General features: G+C 43.0%; 1 protein-coding gene across 1 annotated transcript; it reads left to right on the top strand.

Moving 5' to 3' along the window:
- Positions 1 to 1,970: 1,970 nt before the first annotated feature.
- BNIP3L (BCL2 interacting protein 3 like) lies at positions 1,971 to 10,936 on the top strand. Its single transcript, XM_079328743.1, has 6 exons — positions 1,971 to 2,162; positions 5,788 to 5,974; positions 6,357 to 6,429; positions 7,595 to 7,698; positions 8,323 to 8,472; positions 9,535 to 10,936. Exons 1-6 carry the CDS (start codon positions 2,078 to 2,080, stop codon positions 9,581 to 9,583), a joined length of 648 nt encoding a protein of 215 aa, XP_079184869.1. The 5' UTR covers positions 1,971 to 2,077; the 3' UTR covers positions 9,584 to 10,936.
- The last annotated feature ends 9,908 nt before the right edge of the window (positions 10,937 to 20,844 follow it).

Raw genomic sequence — 20,844 nt, 5'->3', positions numbered from 1 at the left:
CAATTACATCACTCAAATGCCTCATGGAACCTGTGCAGTGGCTGAAAGTCAGACCTCGTGAATGCTATTTCTGGCATTGACTCACTCTATAATCTTGATCAATTTATTTCTGACTCAGAAATTTTAATAGTCCCACTTGCCTGATAAATATTCATGCCACAAGTGTTGTGGCAAAAGCTTCCTGAATGAGGGTGGTGACAAATGCTGGTGTTGGGTTGTGATTTGAGAGTTGCAAAGTAGGACTGGGTTACCCTGGTGGGTTTTGTTTTTTTTTTTTTAATTCAAAATCACAAGTAGCTCATTGTTCTGAACTCCAATCTCAAGTGTTTCTGCAGCTCCTCTACCTGTAAACAGATGTTTTATCAGATTAATTAATTTTTTTTTTTTTTTTATTGCTAATGTAGCTAATTCTAAACCAGAGACATCCAGATTTTCCACAGGGTTGGATATTTGGTACAGCCATACAAACAAAGCCTGCAGTCAAATTGAGAAGTGTTGGTGTTACAAAAGGTGGATTTCAAACATCCAACGTTACTGTAGGTGAAGAGAAGACAAAAAAAAAATACTATTGTTTTTTTCTCCAGCTTAAAATAATTCTGGTACAGAAATTGATTTCTTCACATTTGTAACAGGGACTAAACTGGAGTTGTGTCTTTGTGGCTTCACTCTGCTGCTACTGAATTCCTACAGTGAGTCCAGGAATGAAAAAAAAACACAATTTATCCTCTCCTGGCTGTTGGTGGGAGAACTTTATTGTGTAAAAGGCTCTTTTACAGCTTTTGGGAAGCAAAATGCTTATAAATATAAATATATATGTGAGAGATTCCCGTGGGACAGTTCTGGGGACAATTGGTCCTTGGGAGATAAAAACAGAAGTGGGAATTGTGATTTTTAGCAGAGAGTTTGGGATCGATTACACAAAGGCAAAAAAAAAAAAAAAAAAAAAACAAACCAAACCCGTTTCAGACTATGGAAAACACCCCTTTTTTTTTTTTTTTTTTTTTTTTTTTTTTTTTTTTTTTACAAACCGGTATATACAATATAACAGGGGAATTTAAACAGAGTGGGCTTAACCATATATTTCCCTTTATCTAGCTCCACGTTCTTTTCTTATTTTAAGTATTCTGATTTATACAAACTCCAAAACTTCTATGATTAACACGAATTTAGCAATTATCACAGCTCGGACTCTGGTGTTCTGGGAGGGCTTTTCAAGCCGGACTGAGCCTGATTTTCCCATTCTCACCCCGATTTTCCCATTTCCTTCCCATTCCCGTCCCGATTTTCCCATTCCCGCCCCGATTTTCCCATTCTCACCCCGATTTTCCCATTTCCTTCCCATTCCCGCCCCGATTTTCCCATTCCCGCCCCGATTTTCCCATTCCCGCCCCGATTTTCCCATTCCCGCCCCGATTTTCCCATTCTCACCCCGATTTTCCCATTCCTTTCCCATTCTCACCCCGATTTTCCCATTCCTTTCCCATTCTCACCCCGATTTCCCCATTCCTTTCCCATTCTCACTCCGATTTTCCCATTCTCACCTCGATTTTCCCGTTCCCGCCCGATTTTCCCATTCCCGCCCCGATTTTCCCGTTCCCACCCCGATTTTCCCATTCCATTCCCATTCCCGCCCCGATTTTCCCGTTCCCGCCCCGATTTTCCAATTCTCACCCCGATTTTCCCATTCCATTCCCGTTCCCGTCCCGATTTTCCCATTCTCACCCCGATTTTCCCGTTCCATTCCCGTTCCCGCCCCGATTTTCCCGTTCCCACCCCGATTTTCCCATTCCATTCCCGTTCCCGTCCCGATTTTCCCATTCCATTCCCGTTCCCGTCCCGATTTTCCCGTTCCCGCCGTTCCCGTCCCCTCACGCCGCTCCCTCGGCTCCCGCCCTGCGCACGCGCGGGACGTGCGCGCCCGCGGCTCGCGCCATGGAGGCGGAGGGCGGGAGCGGCGCGCGCCGCGCCTGCGCAGAGCGCGGGGAGCGGGGCGGGGCGGCCGGGCCCGGAACGGAGTCCGGGTTTGTTGTTGTTGCCCCAGCGGCTCCTCAGTCGCTCCAGCCGCTTCGCCGCCGCCATGTCCAACCCTCAGGAGCCGCCGCAGCACAACAACAACAACAACCCGCCGGCGGACGCCACGCACGGCGAGCCCGGCCTCAACAGTGAGTGCGGCCGCGGGGGCGCGGGAAATGGCGCGGGGGGCGCTGGGGGGCCCTGAGGGCCGCGACCCCCCCGGGCCGCCATTGGCGGAGGACGCGCCGCGCGAGCCGCCGGGGGCCAATGGGCGGCGGCGGAGCGGGTATAAAAGGCCCGGTAGCGGCGGCCTGAGGGCCCAGAGGGGCAGCGGCGGCCGGAGGGGCGGCCCTGAGCGCCGGGAGAGCTCCGAGCCGGGAGAGACCAAACGGGCTCCGGGTGTGCCCCCTCTCGCTGGGGCTGAGGGCGCTTGAGGCCCCCGAGGAGCGGCCCGAGCTCGTTGCGTGGTTACACGGAGTTTACCCGAGCAGCGACCGTGGGGATCCGGCGGGGTCGGGGGAGGAGCGTGGCTGTGGGAATGAGTTTATTCAGTGGCTGAGTCAATAGCACTGACGTGAGCTATTTCCCTCTATATCCGGCATCTCTGTCAGCTGCTCTGCTGCATCCTTTTGTTCCTGGGATAACACTAGTAAGACACATCGTCTAGGCTCTGGTACTTACTTGGCAAATGCTCTCCCTTCCTTATAAACATCTCCTTCGGTGTATCCTTTCATCTCTACATTTTCACGATAGACGAGGTGAATAAATTATTATAAATGATTAACTGCAACCTCCGTTGGTTTACGGTGAAGTTTAGCTGGCCGCAAAATCAACTCGCCGGTTGCTTTTCCGTAACTCAATGGGAATTGTGTGAAAGGAAGAATAAACTGCGCTCATTTCTTAACGCTGCCATTGTGCTGTGATAACCGTGTCCCTTAAACGATGTTACCCGAGTCAATAATTCTGCCAAATTATCCCGGCCTGTTATACTTAATTAACCGGTCAGGGTTGCGACATGACTCGGTGGATATTTTATTTTTAATTCCTGGCCATGTTGTAACCCTGCTTGGAGGAGCACAAGGTGGGAGAGGAAATATTTGAGAGACAACAGAAACAAACGCTGTGCTGGGACAGCTCCATTTTCTGCCATTCTCTCGGCTCCTCACTGAACTTTTCAGCCTAATGAGCTCAGCCATTCACGGTGCTCTGGCTGCGTGTTCAGGGTTTTTTTATTCAAAGATCCCCTTAGGATTTGGAGGGCTGGGGATGAAATTGGTAACCTGTGCTTTGGTGGGTTCATAGGTTGTCTGCTTTGGGAATTCTGGATGCTTCCTGTATTTTAATTATTATAAAGCTCTGTTATATATTGACAAAAAGAAATCCCACCTTAGGCAAGAGCACATCTCTTCTATTAGGGAAAATCTGCTTAATAATGACCATTGTGGGAATCTGGTTGGCTTTCTTTTCCTTTCCTTCTTCTTTTTCTTTTTATTAATGTTGTACTTCATTGTAAAAGTGATATTTATTAGTTTATTCAGCTTGATCGTGCCTCAGACTACTTGTGAGCTCTTACTTTGGATCTATAAAATGTGTACAGATATTTAATTCATATATTGCCTTTGACATCTCTGCTTCATGCACCCAGCTGAAATCAGAGGGAATAAAAAAAATGGGACCAGTCTTTCCCAATATGTTTAGCTCTTGGTGTTTAAACCAAATTAAACATAAACAAAAATTCACCAAATTATGGACAAACATAGAATCAAAGTCATTGTATATAAATTCATAGCGAAATAATTAACCATAGAGCAAAGCCAAAATTCAAACAATTTTGGAGAAAATACCATTCCTATGAACAGCTGGTTTTATTTTTTATCTCCAAAGAACGTGTGTTATGTGATTTGTGAATGGAGGAGCTGCTGCCACAATTCTTAAATTGATTACTCTTAATTCTCCCACTCTTCACTCTGCCACATTTCCTATTTTCTGTCACAATTAACAGGTGATTAATGTAACATCCTTAATTCTCAACAAAGCAAAGCAACAGTTTTCATTTTTTGTGAGTGCAATTTGGGGTTTTGCTGGCACTTTGAGCATCAGCTCCCAGGGATTTTACTCACTGCACACTTGGCATTTCTTCCTACTCCAGAGTGATTTAGGTCAGCACTGAGTTTGTCAGCCCCAGGGAAAATCAATAAAAATGTGATTTGTGGGCTGTGTGTCAGAGTGAGGAGATGTGAGCAGCATCCTCCCTCTGCTGAGTTTTTTTTAAAATCATAATTATTTGCCAATCCTGATTTTTTCCAATAGCCAAAAGTGGCTGTTGGGGAATACAGAGCTTTTTTTACCTAATTAATTTCTGACCACCTGCTAGTTGAATTTACCACCTGTGGCCTCTGCAAGGCTGAACAACTTTCCTGATGAAATTCTTAAGAGTTTGGTTGTTTTATTTAGAAATTCAGCCCCCAGCAATCATCACCCATCTGGATAACACAGCCTCTGTCTGATGCTGACTGTGCAAATTTCCCATTTAACCCTTGATTATCTGAAAAGCCAAATTTCCCAGCTGTGGTGGCATCATGAATAATTGGTACTAAAAGTGAATTCTTTACCAAATCAAGTTGAAAACAGGCTCATTATTAAACATCTCCTCCTGTGTCACTGATGGAGCTCCCAGAGACAGAACCATGCTGCAAAAAACAAGTGCAGGTGCATTTTAAAAATCAAAGATCAGTGTTGAAATGTACAAATGATGCTCCAAAAGTAGTTTCAGGTGTTTTATTTGTAGCTTCAGGCTTGCTTTTCTTACTTGGGTATTTTTACTGTGTGTCCAAACTTTAAAAAACATCAATCAAGTACAAAAAAAGACCCCTAAAAGCTCCTGCCCTCAAGTGGAATAAACTAAATTACACAATTGTAGTGGCATATATCTCTAAAAGCTCTTTGTTTCCAGTTGAAACATACTAAAAAAAAATCAGTACATGCACCCTCATATTTAATCTGCACATAAAATATCAGTGAAATACATTTAAAAAGAAAAATCCTCACTTTAACTACACTGTGTGTGAACTTTTTAGCAGCTGCTTTTACCATCCATGGTACACTCTTGTTTTTTTGTTGAATTTTAATGTCCAGGTGATGTCATATAGGTAAAAAATGGGGAAGAAAGTGTAAATTAGAGTTTGATGGGAGATGGAAGGGAAGGGAAGGGAAGGGAAGGGAAGGGAAGGGAAGGGAAGGGAAGGGAAGGGAAGGGAAGGAAAGGAAGGAAAGGAAAGGAAAGGAAAGGAAAGGAAAGGAAAGGAAAGGAAAGGAAAGGAAAGGAAAGGAAAGGAAAGGAAAGGAAAGGAAAGGAAAGGAAAGGAAAGGAAAGGAAAGGAAAGGAAAGGAAAGGAAAGGAAAGGTGCACAGGGGGGGTTTTGTACTAAGGGTCACAGGCATGAAAATTCTTTTTGAGGAGGGAATGTAGAACAGGGTGACCTGCAATGGACTGATCCATAGTTCCTTGAATCTCCAAACTACAGAGAGAGATGTGGCTGATGAAAGAATTAATAGCTGGGGAGAAAGGGGAGATTTCCCTGAGCATCTCCAGAGCTGGGGAGCAGCCAGCAGCTTTTGGGGTGTTTGTGCTGCTGAGAGGAGAGCACTGCTGTCTCTGCCTGTTGTCAGTGTTGTTATCTGAGCCCAGCACTCTGAGCTCTCCCTCTGGCTGCACTTGATAACCTGGAGGTGACACTTTGGGGTGACTTTGGGGTGACTGTGGCTGCCCCACAGGTTCCTGGGTGGAGCTGCAGATGAATGGGAACGGCAACAGCAGCGAGAGCGGCGGCGGCAGGAACGGGGGGCTGGAGCACGTGCCCTCCTCCTCCTCCATCCACAACGGGGACATGGAGAAAATCCTGCTGGATGCCCAGCACGAGTCAGGACAGAGCAGCTCAAGAGGTAGTTCCCACTGTGACAGGTAAAGCAGTGTTGGTTTTGGTTTTTTTTTTCCTCAGGGGGAAAGCTGTGCTGTAGAATTGGGAATAGCTGCTGGCTGGTGGTCAGTGTGTGATGGTCCAAAATTCACAATTTGGTTGGTAGCGTTCACTACATAACAAAGGGATTTGTATCTTTCCTGTAGCAGTGCTTTCTTTGCTTGTTGAGAAAGGTGGGATTATAAATTTAAAAAAAAAAAAAAAGATGAGGGGGGTTGGGAAGATTTGTAATGCTGGTGTTTGGGATCTGAAGGGTGGTGCAGTCTGGAACTCAAAGTGCACGAGGAAATGATTCAGCTGAGATTTATCTACACTAATCATTCTTTAGTTTACAAAATGACATAATGGAATCAAATTTTTCTTTAGCCCGTCACCTCAAGATGATGGACAGATAACTTTTGATGTGGAAATGCACACAAGTAAAGACAGTAGTTCTCAGGTATTTTCTTCCTTAACTTTGAAAATATACATTTGTAACTTGTGGGTGTTTGATCTGGCCTTGAAGGGTAGAACAAGCTCTTGGTGATGCCAAAAGACTTAAATTCTGTATTAATTGAAATTATAGAGTGAGAATTATAGAAAGCTGTGTGTACAGCTTTCCTAACCATCATTACTGTGTAACCCCTGGTTTGGTGTCAGAGCTGCCTTTGAAATGTTGATATTTCTGCACAAGATTTCAGGCTGCTCAGTGATTTACTCACATGACTGTGAGTAATCTCCATCACAAACTCAGAGGAGACTAATGCTGAACTCTTTAATTCCATCATTTCATTGCATTTGCTGTCTTCAGCAGCATAAATAAAAAACATTCCTGGAAAGATAAAACTTTGCATTTAATTTTGTCCAAGATTTGGGACTGTTGCAGTTCTGCCCTGAGAGCCAGAAGGGTCTGAGTGAAGGGGTTGGTGCATCTCACTTGTGGCAATATTTGATTTTCTCTGGGTTTGCTGTGCTTCTCATTTGATGTTTTAAGTGTTTATCTTATTAAAATAAGAGTCACTCAGGACATTGATTTAATGCTAAGTAGGTTATTTAATCCTTACAATTGTTTTAATACTAAAGTCAGTGGTGTTCTCTACTCTTCCTGTTTTATTTCTCTTCTTACATGGTAACATTTGCATTTATTGATGTGAAGTTAAATCTTTATATACAATTGGAGTGAGTTCTCCTGGGATTCACTCAGCAGAAGTTACTAGTTGCAAGTAATACAAATTTTAAAAAGTCAAAATACTGGTTTTGAAACCTTTTTATTTGACTTCCCATTCTTTTCATCATTTTCTGTGGGCTTTAAATGGAATGCCATCCACCTTTTCTTCCATTTGTAAATATTTTTTACACTGGCTCATTACATTTAGGATTAAAATAATCCTTTGTTTTTGCTAGCTAAAAAAAAAAACAAAAAAACAAACAGCTTGCAATGATGTGGAAATCCTGGGTGTAGTAATAGAATTTGTGGTTTCCTGACTTCTGCTGGCAAAAATCAAATCTCTTGGAAATAATCAGGAATCCAAGAACAATTTGGTGCTTATCATGTCACTCTGCATTTTCCACTTGAGGAATTTTACTCACTGAGTGTTACAAGGTTTGTCCCCTTTGTGTTTCAGTCTGAAGAAGAAGCAGCAGAAGGAGAGAAAGAATTGGAAGTTTTGAAGAAAAGTGCAGACTGGGTGTCAGACTGGTCAAGTAGGCCTGAAAACATTCCTCCCAAGTGAGTTCAACTCTCGAGTTTTTAATTAATATTAATTGATTTCAATGAATAGATGAAAGATTTGTCACCATCTCACATTAAATTCATCTTGGGAAGAGATTGATTTCTCTGTGAGGAGGCTTCAAAAAAGGTCAAAACAATGAAATATGAAAATTAAAATATCAGCAGAGTGGCTTGAAGGTGATACAAAGTCACAGCAAGGTTTCTGCACAAAATGACAATTAGTGGCAGAACTGGGTAATTGCTGGGATTCCTGGGATTTAGTTTTGGTTTTTGGGGTGGAAGAGTGTTGAGCAAGTCTCCTAAATCCTCTGTCCCTTTTTTTTTTCTTTCTATGTAAAATATTTAATGTTCATTGAGATCCTTGAATGCAAAACATTTTTTATTAAAATAGAGGATGCTGTCTAAATCTGGCACATTTCTGTATTTGTATCTCCTCTTATTATCTTGGATTTTTTACTCTATCTAAGGGATCTCTAGCTCTTTGTACTTTATATATATTAAAAAAAAAATATATATATTCCTACAGAGATCTATGCATTTGTGTGCAAAAAAAAAAAAAAAAAAGAAGGGAAAGAAACAAAAAAGTCTTGAATTTTTCCCCTCCTCCCCCTTTTCTTCCAGGGAATTCCATTTCAGACATCCCAAACGTTCAGTGTCTCTAAGTATGAGGAAAAGTGGAGCAATGAAAAAAGGTGGCATTTTCTCTGCAGAATTTCTTAAGGTTTTCATTCCATCTCTGTTCATATCTCATGTTTTGGCTCTGGGACTAGGGTAAGTATTAACCTAATTCTCACTTGTATTCTGGAATAATGATTTTTATCCCTCACTCAAAATTTTTTTTTACAAAAGCAGGGAAACTTTGCAGCAATTAAAACTTTGCAGCCTTTAATCTGCTTTTTTTTCTAGAATAAATCAAATTATATTGAGTTTCCAAATAACCTTTGCAATTGTAACTTGTGCAATTTGATTATGTGTCTTCTATTTAAATGATTTAGGTTATAAAGGGGAAAATTAGAATAGAGGAAAAAATAATTTTGACTGACCAGTGTGAAAGGACACTGTACAAATAATGATGCTGAGGTGGAGTGTGTGGCACAAATTGTAATTTCCAGTTTAATGCTGCATTGTGATGTTGCTGAAAGTCAAGGTTTGAGAATTTAGAGAAAAAGAAATGAAATTTTGGATGTGTCCTGCAAGATCAGCTGTGTCTGCTCAGCAATGTTTTCATTACCTGGATAATCCCACTTAATCTCTGACTTTGCCTAAATCTTTATATTCTGTTTATCCACCTTATGTTCTTCTTTGCTGGTGCAAAACTCAAAACTTGGCTTTATTTAACTTTATATTTGATTTTTTTTTTGTGGGTGCAGTTCAATTGTCTCTTTAAATTCTTGTAAACTATCCAATAAATGATGATGGAACACGTGAGGCTGCACTGTGAGATTTTTGTTTTGTTGTGCAAAATCCTGCAGTGATTTAAATGCTCAGAGTTTTAAACCTCACCCCCCTCTCTGTGAGCAGCACTTGATTTGTTTTCCCCCAATTATCTGGGAGTGTTGATGTGTCAGATCCTCAAAATAAAAGTTTTTTGGATGAGGAAAACCCACTTTGGGTGAATAGTGAGAGCACTGATCCTTCCAACCTCACGCCAAACCTCTGCCAGTCATTTTCTAAAAAAGAACTTTGAATTTTCTTCAGGGGAAAAAACTTTCCACGTGGAAATTTTCTATGGACTGATCTTAACTCTGAGAGTGAATCAGAGCTGTGTGAGGACATCAAAAAAACATTCCAAAATCAATTTTCCAACAGCAAATCTTTTTGTTTTTATTGCAGCATCTACATTGGGAAACGCCTGACCACCCCTTCAGCCAGCACCTACTGAGCACAGAGTGCAAACCTGGAGCCCCATCTGAAGCTGTTCCTGGCTCATTCCCCACATTTGAGACCATTCTAAGCATGACCCTTTCCTTCCATATCCAGGTTTTTTTTGGTTTTGGCTAACTCTGGAATTCAGTATTGTGTTGGAACTCTGGTGAGGTGTTTTTTTTTTTTGGCTATCCACATTTTCTCCCTCTCTCCCAATTCCCTTTCCTTTTGGGCCTGCAGGACACATCAGAGTTGCTGGATGGAATTTCCAACTGTGTTTCTATGTTGCAAGGGCTTCTCTCAATGCAAAATGCCACCAGCAAATTTAATTTTAGCAGTGATGCTGTTGCCTCCTCAGTGCAACCTGACTTCAGTTTGCAGTTGTGCATGGTCTAATGTTGACTGAAACTATGGGAGTGGAAAAGAGATTTTTTCTTTTTTTGTACAAAAAGAAGCTGGGTGTGGAATAAAGTAAGAAATCACTGGCAATAATCAAGATCCAGTTTCAATCAGCTTTTTTTTTTTGGGGGGGGGGGAATTTACTCTGCCCCTTGTATTGGCAAACAAACATCATTTGAATTGCAGGAGGCAAAGACTGCAGAAATTTTAAAGCAGGATAACTAAATCCATCAGCATATTTTAATACTAGGTAATTGTTGTAATCTTGTCTTTTCTATGAAGTCACCTCTTTATTCCTTGTAGGAAAACCTGTCTGATACCTAGAAAATATTAGAAAAAATTGCATTGTTTGCATGTGAAGAAGCTTTTTTTTTTTTTTTTTTTCTCTTTACCTGTTTTTCTTTAGGGAAAAACTTTCAATGTGGAATTTTCTTTTTCAAAATAGTTCTAAATTAAGGAAAAACCCAACAGCTGTAGTATAGTGTGTAAAAAGAAATTCTTCTGTTTGTTGTGGAACCATTTACAGCTCTGAGGATCCCAAGTTCCAGCAGGAAAAACTTTTGACTCATCCTCAAGGGGGGACAATCTTGCAGGTGCATCAAAGGTTCAGAAGTTGGAAAAGCTCTGAAATATCTTCTACAAATGAATTTTCAATATTCCTCTCTCATTGTTTACTGTACAATCTCCTTTTTGGGGATACTTGGAACCTGAAATTCACTTTGTGATGTCTCATGGTAGGGTAGATTTCTCACTGATGTCGTTGAACTTTTATTTTAGGGAACATTGTCCTCCTTCAGTGACACTTCTTTGCAAAATGTGAAGCTTTAGTACCAAATTGTTACAAAGCATCAGGACTGCCACGTCCTTAAAAGAGATTTTATTGGATTTCTGAACATGTAGCATGAACTCTGAAGGATAGAAATACTGTTTTTATATATATATATATATATGAATATATATATAAAAATATGATATAGACTTTAATACTAAGTATTTAGGGAACCAATGCTAATTTTAAGACTAGCAAAAAAATCTCATTTAAATAAAAGAAACTTTAGTAGGCTGACTTGTAGAAAATAAGAAAATCTAGTCAGCCATTTGGAGAAAACAGCTACCTATAATTAATTGCTTGCTTGCATCAAACTTTATAAAGTTGATTATTTGATAGAGCAGTGATTGCTTGAAGCAGTTGATGCAGAGAAACCAAATCCCAGCTGAGATTTGGGTTAAAAAACTTCACTTAGCTCCCAGGAAGTGAAAAAAATTCAATATGAATCCACTGCTAAAGTGGATTTATTTTCACTCTCTGCTTCTGAATGCTGTCAGAGAATAATTTCAGGGTGAACAGCAAATCTGCTTCAGTAATCTGCTTTTATTTTTTATTTTTATTTTCCCTGTGAATCCTTAGTGGCACTTAGTGCAGGTTTGTTTTGGGTGTGGGTATTGGGTTTCACCCAGAAGGTGGGGGCAGGGAGCTTCAGAAAGCATCAAATATTTCATTTTTTATTTCAAATATTTCCATTTTCCAGCCCTCAGACCAGTGAAAGGCTGGACCACTTTCAGTTCTAGCACAGCACCTTGTTTGGTATGAATTGGACTAATGGAAAAAGAGATTTTTATTTACTAAGTAAGGAATATTTTTAAAGAAAAAAAAACCCAGTCTAAATTAATTTCAGAATATCTGATAAATAACAGTGCAAGCTTGTGGCTGGATAATGATATTTGGAGTAAATCTATAAAATCCAGAGCTGAGGAATGTCTGTGGTCACTTTAACACTGGCTGGGATAAATTCAGTATTTATTCACACCCTGTTCTAAGCTTTGGAAGAAAATCTGCAACTTCCAGTTTTACAATGAACAGCAACAGAGTGTTGCAGCATTCAAAAAAACAAACAAAAAAAAAAGTTTCAATTATTGAGAGTTGAAGTTTTGTTAAGATAAATGTTGTTTAAAAAAGCTTTATACCTGTTTACAGTTTTGGAAAAAGAAATAAAGAAATAAAGAAAGAAATAGGCTTCATTTTTCTTACATTCAGTGAAAACTGGCCTTGACTATTTGTAAATAGGATCAAGAAAAAAGAAAAAAAAAAATGCATAAACTGGCACATTAAAGATGCAGGCTGAGCTAACTGCAGCAAATGCATATTTTACTTACTCTTTTCAAAAAAAGTGAAAGCTGAAGATTGTTAGAAATTCCATTTTTTGTTTTTTTATTTTTTAATTGACATTTGTTGGAGTTAACTGAGCCAAAGTGATTCTGCATTTTTCATTAATTAGTTGGCACTTTGTAACATTATCTCCAGTTTACATGTATAAGTTGTAGCTTCTAAACATTTTTGTGCCATTAAAGCTCTCACAAAACTGCTGAAATGATTTCCTGCCTCCTTTTGGTCTTTCTTCACTCTCCCTTTTTTTTTATTTTTAATATTTTATGAAACTCTTTTGTTCTGGGTGACACAAATATTGAAGCTGCTGTTTATAAACTGGATTTTTTTTTTTTTTAAAGATTGCTTGGGTTTGTTTTTGTTTTTGTTTTTTTTTAGTGACCTGGGATCATCTGCTTCATTTCCTGAAGCACTTAATAAAAATATTCCCCCTGATTTGCCTTGTGTACCTTGTCCAGAAAAACTCTGAAAGGAAAATAATGTGGTGGCATATGAAATGTGAAATAGAATTGTATGATTGCTCAACTCTATTGTACTCCTTGTATTTCTCTTCTGTTTCCTAATTGTGTTTAATTTGCAGATTAAAGAGTAAGGGACACAAACCCTGATTGTTCATCTGCCTCCTGTTCTTGCTTCAAGAGCACTCTTTATTTCTATTTATCCTGAGGAAATTCTTCATTCCAGGTGGGAGTGGCACCATTTTTACTGGTACCACCCATTTCACTTATTTATCTTTATTTTTAATCTGTGTAAATGGGATTTTCTTTTTTCACAGGAATAAGAGAAAATTTATAAACCCAAATTTGCAGAAAGTTTCTCTGTCTGAGACTCACAGTGAAACTTTTGGGTCTTGCTTTAAAATCTTTTTCAGTTATAATGCAAGAAAATAAACACAAGATCATCTTGCATAAGGCAAGATCTTTTTGCTCTGGGATTATTCTGCTGTAAAACACATTTTGAGGTGTTTCTTTTCTTTCAGAAAAATATCAGAATTTGGGAAAGTTCCCTTCTGAGTTCAGTGCTGGGATATTGAATCCTCCTTGCTCTGGGTTCAGGCTTCACTCTACATATAGAAAAAACTTAGAAATGGATTTTTTTTAATGGGAAAATTCACTATAAAAAACATTATTGACATTTTTCTGTGTGTGCAAACCATAAAAATTCAACCTGAAAGTGAAGCCCTGACTCCCTGCAGCTGTTTGGAGGATTTTTACCTCGTGCTTGCCATTGCTGCAGATTCCTTTGTGGCTTGAGCTTTGAAAACCAAAATAAATCACCAAAATTCCTGAACTGTGCCCTGCAGTTCAACCAGCACTTCCAAAACAGAACAAAAACCTGGAGATACTCCTGAAAAAAAACTTCATGCTGGATACAAAATCCCCATAAAAAAGAGAAATCTCACTGAATTTGCCTTTCAGTGATGAGCTGAGCTGCTCAGGCATTGGGGGAAAACCAGGGATGCTTTTCCAGCATTTCCTTTCCAGGGAAAACTGTTTCCTAGCACTTCTCTAATAAGACTGGGAAGTTTGTTTAGGGATTTTTTTTATTTTTTTATTTTTTTTTTCCTTCACGGTGCAGTTTGTAACTTGCTGTTTGTTGGCTGAAGACAAATCAGTGAATTTTAAGGGTACAAAGTGTTTCATTCTGGAGTGTTTCTAAAAAAGGAGAATGGTCCTACAGCTGCTGGAGTTGTTGCAGTGGATTAAGGTTTATAATTTGGGTCACAAAAGGATATTTTTGCAAAAGTCTCAGTGAGTGGAGTTGTGCTGATCCTACACCCTGAGCTGTTCCAGCCTTTAACTTCCACCTTACTTTGGAGTTTTAATTCCAGCCCCTGGACCCTGGAATGCTTTTCTATGGAAAATCAAGCAGCTTCTGACTCTCAGGTGTATTTTTCTGTGTCTTCTAAGTAAAAACTTTTTGAGACAAATCTCACTGTTTTACATTTGGCATGTAATCTGCATCTAACTGTGGGCTGGGAGACTGTCATTTATCAATATAAAAAAAAACTTTATCTGCAAAATTTTGGGTGAAACATATTCCTTACTCTTCCATATAAAAAATAATAATTCCTCATTTATTTCAACAGTGCTAGATGAGCTTGTGAGCTAACAAGATAAGACAGGGATGGGGCATCCCCACCCTCACAGGGAAGAATTTCCTCTGTGTATCTCACAGAAATTTTTCCTTTTTCAGTCCTTGTCCTAAGCACAATTTCCTTCAGCTGGGAGGTGAGAGGGAGCTGCAGGCTGGGTCTGTCTGTGCTGCCAAGCACAGAGCATTTCTGCTCCAGTTACAGGATTCTTTGTCAAAATATGGATACTTTATAAATACTGATAAGGTGGGAACAAAGCTCCTGTCAGAGTCTGAAATGGATACAACACAGGTGAATTTTTCAGCTTCATCTTTGCCAAGTCAGAGTGAAAGCCTTGTCGTGTGTGAGGGCCAGAGCTGAAGCAGTGCTCAGGTATTTTTTACAAAGAATGGGACATAAAAATCTCTTTGTGCTCAGGAGACTCTCAGTGCTGCCAGTTGTGTTTGAAGCCGAGTGCTGGAGTACAGCAGTCTCCTTTAGGATTCTCCCAGAGCCTGACTCTCCTCTCACACAAAAAAGCTGCAGCACTGCCAGGAGACACCCCAGACTCGCTGCCACAATGTGCCGATTGTCATTTCTTTGCAGAGTGAGAAGCAGCAGACAATTACAGCCGCTGCTTTAAGAGCTCTGTCTGACAGGTGGAATTCATCTCCAAATTGCTGCAATAGCTGCAGCTCACAAACAGCTCCATGTGCCCGTTTCCTCCTGGGCAGCAGCTGCTCTGAGCTCTGCTGGAATCAGGGGACACTTGCAGGAGCTGCAGTTTGATGTTTCTGCGTGCTGACAATTAGATCTTGTCCAATTAAATGCACAGATATCCAGGGAAAGGCAGAACACAGAATCCCAGAACCGCTGAGGATGGAAAAACCCTCCGAGTGTCCAAGCTGTGCCAATCCCCACCTTGTCCCCAGCCCAGAGCTCCCAGTGCCACCTCCAGGAATTCCTTGGCCACTTCCAGGGATGGGCACTCCAAACCCCCCATGGAGAAATTCCTGCTGATCTCCAGCCTGAGCCTCCCCACCTTTCAATTCTCTGCTCATTTCTCTGGCTGGAACTGTTTTTTCCACATTGGGGATAGAAACCCGAAGCCTGTTGTCTGCACTGTTACAACAACGAGTTCCATTCATCAGTTCCTAAGAGGAGGAACCAAAATCCAAGTGCGGAGCGGTGCGGGAAGCTGGGTGCGAATCAGCGCCAGCACGGTGATGCTCGGCGGGTTTTGGCTGTGCAGGGCGGTGAAAGGAATGTTACATTTGTCTTTACAAACAAATTGTAGATCTGTTGGTAGGTAAAGTTAGCACCTGGAGATAAAAGAAACAATGGGAGGGATTACAACTGATTGGTGAATGGAAAAAGAGATTTGCCTTTACAAACAAACTGTAGGTTTGCTGGTAAATAAAAATTTGGTAGCAGAAGATGAAAGAAGCAACGGGGAAGGGGAAAATTGAATTCTACAAGAATTGAAAATTAAAAGGGAGGGTTATACATTAGAGGGGAATGTCAGGTGTCAGGCGTTCCGGGAAGTCTGTGCCTCTCGAGTACCTCAGCCCATGGGGAAAGAGAGAGGGAAAAGCGGCCGGGAAAATAGGATAAAAAGGGAGGCTGCGTCCTCCAAAAATTCGAGAGGTCCCAGGGGAATGCCCCATGGCCTCTCCCTTTATTCGAATAAAGCAAAAAAGACTCCTCTGTCTCCTTTTTGGACATAAACCTCTGGTGTTTGTGGGTTAATTTCCCTTACAGCGGTTTTGCTGGCTGTGCTGTGAGTGTGGATGGATGGAAGGATGGATGGAGAGGGAAGGGGAGGAGCGGCAAGACAAGCAGGGCCAGAGAGGAGCGTGCGGAGCTCTCTGCCATAGGATCCTGCGCTAGGTGAGGGGCCGGCGGTGCCTCTGCCCTCCACAATTGGCTGCTCCTGCGGTGGCACCATCCGTGATGTCACCTTGGCAGCTCCACACCCGCCTCTCCGGGGGCTTTTCTTTCCCGGCACAACCGTCTGAGAGAGAGAAAAGAGAGAAAAATGAGCGATGCTCCGAGCGCCGCCTTCCATCCATCCATCCTCGTGTGAGCGCCCAGCGCTCCTCCGGGCAGCGGGGTTCATACGGAGAGAATTGGATTTTTGGGGAGCATCCAGTCCGAGCCTGATCCTCACCTTATCCCCAGCCCAGAGCTCCCAGTGCCGCCTCCAGGAATCCCTCGGGCAGCTCCAGGGACGGGCGCTCAGCGCAGGAAATCCCGGCGCTGCTGATCGCGCCGGGGAGAGGCAGCGGCACAGGATCGGCTCATTAGGAACAGATAATGGATTGTCAGGAAAATGGATCCGCAAACAGACAGAGGAGTCCTTTTTGTTTTATTCCAATAAAGGAGAGGCCAGGGGGCATTGCACTGGGGTCTCTCAGATTTTTGAGGACTCAGCCTCCTTTTTATCCCAATTTCCCTCTCTCTTTCCCCCTGGGCTGAGGTGCTTGAGAGGCACAGACTGCCCAAACACCTGAGATTCCCCTCTCATGTACAACCCTCCCTTTTCATTTTTAATTCTTACAGAATTCATGATTTTCCCCCATTACTTCTTTCATCTTCCAATATCCAATTTCATTTCTCAGCAAACCTACTGTTTTTAAAGGCAAATATCTTTTTTCCATTCATCAATCAGTAGAATCCACCCCATTGTTCCTTTCACCTCTCAGTGCTGGTTTTATTTACCAGCAGACCCACAGCTTGTTTGTAAAGACAAATCTGACATTCCTGCCAGGATAAATGTAAAAAAAGAAGGAGAAAAGCCAGAACATAAAAGATTTTCCTCCCAGCCTGTGTCTCTCAGAACTCTCTGGACTGGAATTTGTGATACTGAATTCTCCAAACATGGCAACGTGTGCATTTTGCCCCAAAGCACTTGGATGTTGTTTCTGCTCTACACACCTGAGCATCACATTTGAATAATTTGTATAATTGGCACAGCCACTGCCAGCCAAAACCACACAGGCTGCACAATTTCCCCTTTCTCTTACCAGTTTATTTTGTTCTCCATCCCTTTCTGCTGAATTTTTATCTTCTCCAAGTGTGATTTTATTTTTCAGTTGGGCTAGAAATAGGAATTGTGTGTTTGTTTTCCAGGATGAGTAGTTAAAGCAACAGGTGACTTGATACTGTCTGTAGGAAAGTCTTTGTGACTCAGTCCTCATCTGTAAAATGGAAATATTAAAGTGCTGTGGCAAGGTGTTAATAACCTCAGTAAAAGGCAAATTATTTCTGTAATCTTTTCATGCAATGATCCCAAGTACCAAGGATGTTTTTTCCAAATTCTCAGCCAGTGTAGATAATTTTATTGTCAGCCAATATCATGTTAATTTTCTCCAAAGCCCACACCACTAAATACCTTCATGTTTTGGCTTGAAGAGAAATGGGGCTTGATTAACATTCCCAAGCCTTGTTGTTCCTTGGATTCCATTGTGTTCAACCAGCAGCTGCTTTTCCCTTTTCCTGGAGGGATTTTATATGGTCAACCTGTTAAAATCTGTTTAAATCTATTTATTTTTCCCTTCTGATTTGCTGGCAGCCTGGCACAGAGCTTTGGATGGATGAGTTGCCCCATGAGGAGAGCTGAACTCCCCATGTGCTGCTGTGACATCAGTGTCCTGTCACACAGGACATGTCCTGGGTGACACCTGGAGGGTCCTGGAGGAGCAGTGGATGCTTTCCAGCATCTGGAGAGATGTGAGCTCAGCAGCAAGCCCAGGTTTGTGTCTGCAGGGGTGTGTGTGAAATGTCAGCACTGATCAGGGCCGTGGCTCAGCTCCTGTCACTGCCCCAGGAGCTCCCTGCCCTCAGTCAGAGCTGCTGAGGGACAGCAAACCCTCCTCCATCCCCTGGGGCTGCATGGCCATGGCAGAGGGGGGACAGAGCCTGGGGGGCCATCCTGGGGCAGGACTGGGGTGAGGGACAGAGCAGGGACAGGGGGACAGGGCAGGGACAGGGGGACAGGGCAGGGACAGAGGGGACAGGGCAGGGACAGAGGGACAGAGCAGGGACAGGGGGACAGAGCAGAGACAGGGGGACAGAAAAGGGACAGGGGGGGACAGTGTAGGGACAGAGGGGGACAGTGTAGGGACAGGGCAGGGACAGAGCAGGGACAGAGCAGGGACAGGGGGACAGAGCAGGGACAGAGCAGGGACAGAGGGGGACAGTGTAGGGACAGAGGGGGACAGTGTAGGGACAGAGGGGGACAGAGCAGGGACAGAGCAGGGACAGGGGGGGACAGTGTAGGGACAGAGGGACAGAGCAGAGACAGGGGGGACAGAAAAGGGACAGAGCAGGGACAGAGGGGACAGAGGAGTGACAGAGCAGTGACAGGGGGGACAGGGGGACACAGAGCAGGGACAGGGGGACAGAGCAGTGACAGAGGGGACAGAGCAGTGACAGGGGGGACAGGGGGACACAGAGCAGGGACAGGGGGACAGAGCAGTGACAGGGGGGACAGGGGGACACAGAGCAGTGACAGAGGGACAGAGCAGTGACGGGGGGACAGGGGGACACAGAGCAGGGACAGGGGGACAGAGCAGTGACAGGGGACACAGAGCAGTGACAGGGGACACAGAGCAGTGACAGAGGGACAGAGCCCTGCAGGCTGCCCTGGCAGCTGCTGTTCCTGCCGTGTCTCTTCGGGCAGGGCTGCACAGAGCTCCCAGCCCAGCTCTGCCTGCAGACAATCCCAATTCTGGGATGTCCTGAGCTGAAGGGGACACGGGGACCTTGGGCTGCACTCCTGGCCCTGCCCAGCTCAGGATCCCCAGCCCAGGGGTGGCATCCCCTGCCCCAAACCCTTTGCCTTTTGTTCCTGGAACCTTTTCTCCCTAGCAACTGTTGACAGGGATTTTCCTTTTTCCCCAGCCCATGTGTGTTCTGACAGATAATTAACCTTTCAGCAGCTTGATTAACCAGGAGCTGCTGCAGCCCTTCCTGAGAAAGCAGCAACTTCCCTGGAAAACCACTTTTCTCTCCTCCCAGCTTCATTAAAAAAAAATTAAAAATCAGTCAGACACTGAATCTTCATCATGACCTTTATGAGTGTTGATTCTGGGTAAGATGAAGAAAAGGCAACATTTGGCTTGTGAGTAGTGGCAATTTATAATTTTAAAAACATTTTTAAAAATCACCTATAATTAGTGCATAATTAGTATTTTTTCACAGCTGTGAAGATATTTTACTGTTTCTATTTGGAATATTTTAAGGGAAGCTGCAATTCTGATGGTGGTTTTTTTTTTTTTCCTTTTCCTGAGATGTGGGATATTTTGAGGTAAAAGAAAATTTCCCTCAATGCATAGACTACATTGTGTTACCCTTTGAGGATAAGAAAAAGGAGATTTAGCTCAAGATGAAGGGGCATAAAATGAGTAAAATCTGCATCTCTTGGCTTGGTCATTGGAGCAGAGATAAGGTGTGATACACATTGGCAGCATTAGGCTCAGACAGGGAAATAAGGACTAGGATTTGCCCTAAAGATGCTTCTGCAAAGCATTTAATCACAGCAGCTGTGATTACTCATGAGGTCCTGGGTTTTTTTTTCTAGCTGTGTTTTTCCTCTACAAACACTGTAGGGTGGGATAACACCTGCTTTTATAAGGCCATTAATACATAAATTAAATATAAATCCCTATATATTTGTCTGTGCTGAGCTTTAGTCTCTTGCAGGGTGCTGGTAGATGCTCAGATATTCTGATCTGTGCTGCCTCTGCCTCCCTTGGATTTTCCCTGGCCAGGCAATCACCCAAAATATTTATATTCACAGAGCTATCTCTGCTGCTTTAGGTTTTGCTGTATTTATCCCCCAGCTCTGCCAAAATTCCCCAGTTTTGTTCCAGGAGGGGTGTGAAGTCTCCTGGCTTTAAGCAATGAGCAGTTTTCTGTGCTGCCCCAGCAGCATCCCTGAGTTCCTCCTCTGTTCATTGCTGGAAGCTCTGCCTCAGAAAGGTGATTTTCCAGGATTTATCTGGAAAGTTGCAGCTGTATTCTGGCAGATCAGAGTCTGCTGTGCCCTGGGTTTGGGAGGAAGGTGAATTTTTGAGGTGGCAGAGCAGTGCTGCCCCTCTGCTCTCAGCTCCTGCAGATCAATTCAGGCTCATCCCCCTCCCCAGGGTCTCTCAGGGCTTTAAAGTCCCTGCAGCTGAGCCCCTCATCCTTTTTCCTCCCTTCCAGGGTCTGTGTCTGACAAATCCTGGAATGTTTTAGGTTGGAAAGGAACTTAAATCTCATCAGTGCCACCCCAGCCATGGCAGGGACACCTTCTGTGTCCCAGGTGCTCCAGCCTGGCCTGGGGCACATCCAGGGACAGCCAAAGCTGCTCTGGGGGATTTGTGCCAGAGCCTCATCACCCCCACAGAGAGAAATTCCTTCGCAATATCCCATCTAACCCTTCCCTCTGGCAGTTTGAAACCATTCCCTGTGTCCTGTCCCTCCATCCCTTGGAAATCCTCTCTCCATTTTCCTGTCATCCCCCCAATTAAGTCACCCTTTTGAAACCCTTGCTGTAAACACTTAAAGGTTTTTTCTGCCTGGCCAGTGGATTTCTGCTGTGCCCTCTTACTTTATTTAGCACGGGGATGTTGAGGGGATTGCTGGGTGCTGG

Source organism: Erithacus rubecula (assembly GCF_903797595.1).
Source record: "Erithacus rubecula genome assembly, chromosome: 29".
Classification (NCBI taxonomy): Eukaryota; Metazoa; Chordata; class Aves; order Passeriformes; family Muscicapidae; genus Erithacus; species Erithacus rubecula.
This window is presented reverse-complemented; position numbering and strand designations above follow the sequence as displayed.

What these genes read in the sequence shown, in the direction of transcription:
- BNIP3L (XM_079328743.1), top strand. Translation starts at nt 2,078, where the DNA reads ATGTCCAACCCTCAGGAGCCGCCGCAGCACAACAACAACAACAACCCG. An exon ending in GGTAGTTCCCACTGTGACAG is followed by an intron (nt 5,975 to 6,356) that starts GTAAAGCAGTGT and finishes ATTTTTCTTTAG; the next exon opens with CCCGTCACCTCAAGATGATG. An exon ending in GTTTTGGCTCTGGGACTAGG is followed by an intron (nt 8,473 to 9,534) that starts GTAAGTATTAAC and finishes TTTTTATTGCAG; the next exon opens with CATCTACATTGGGAAACGCC.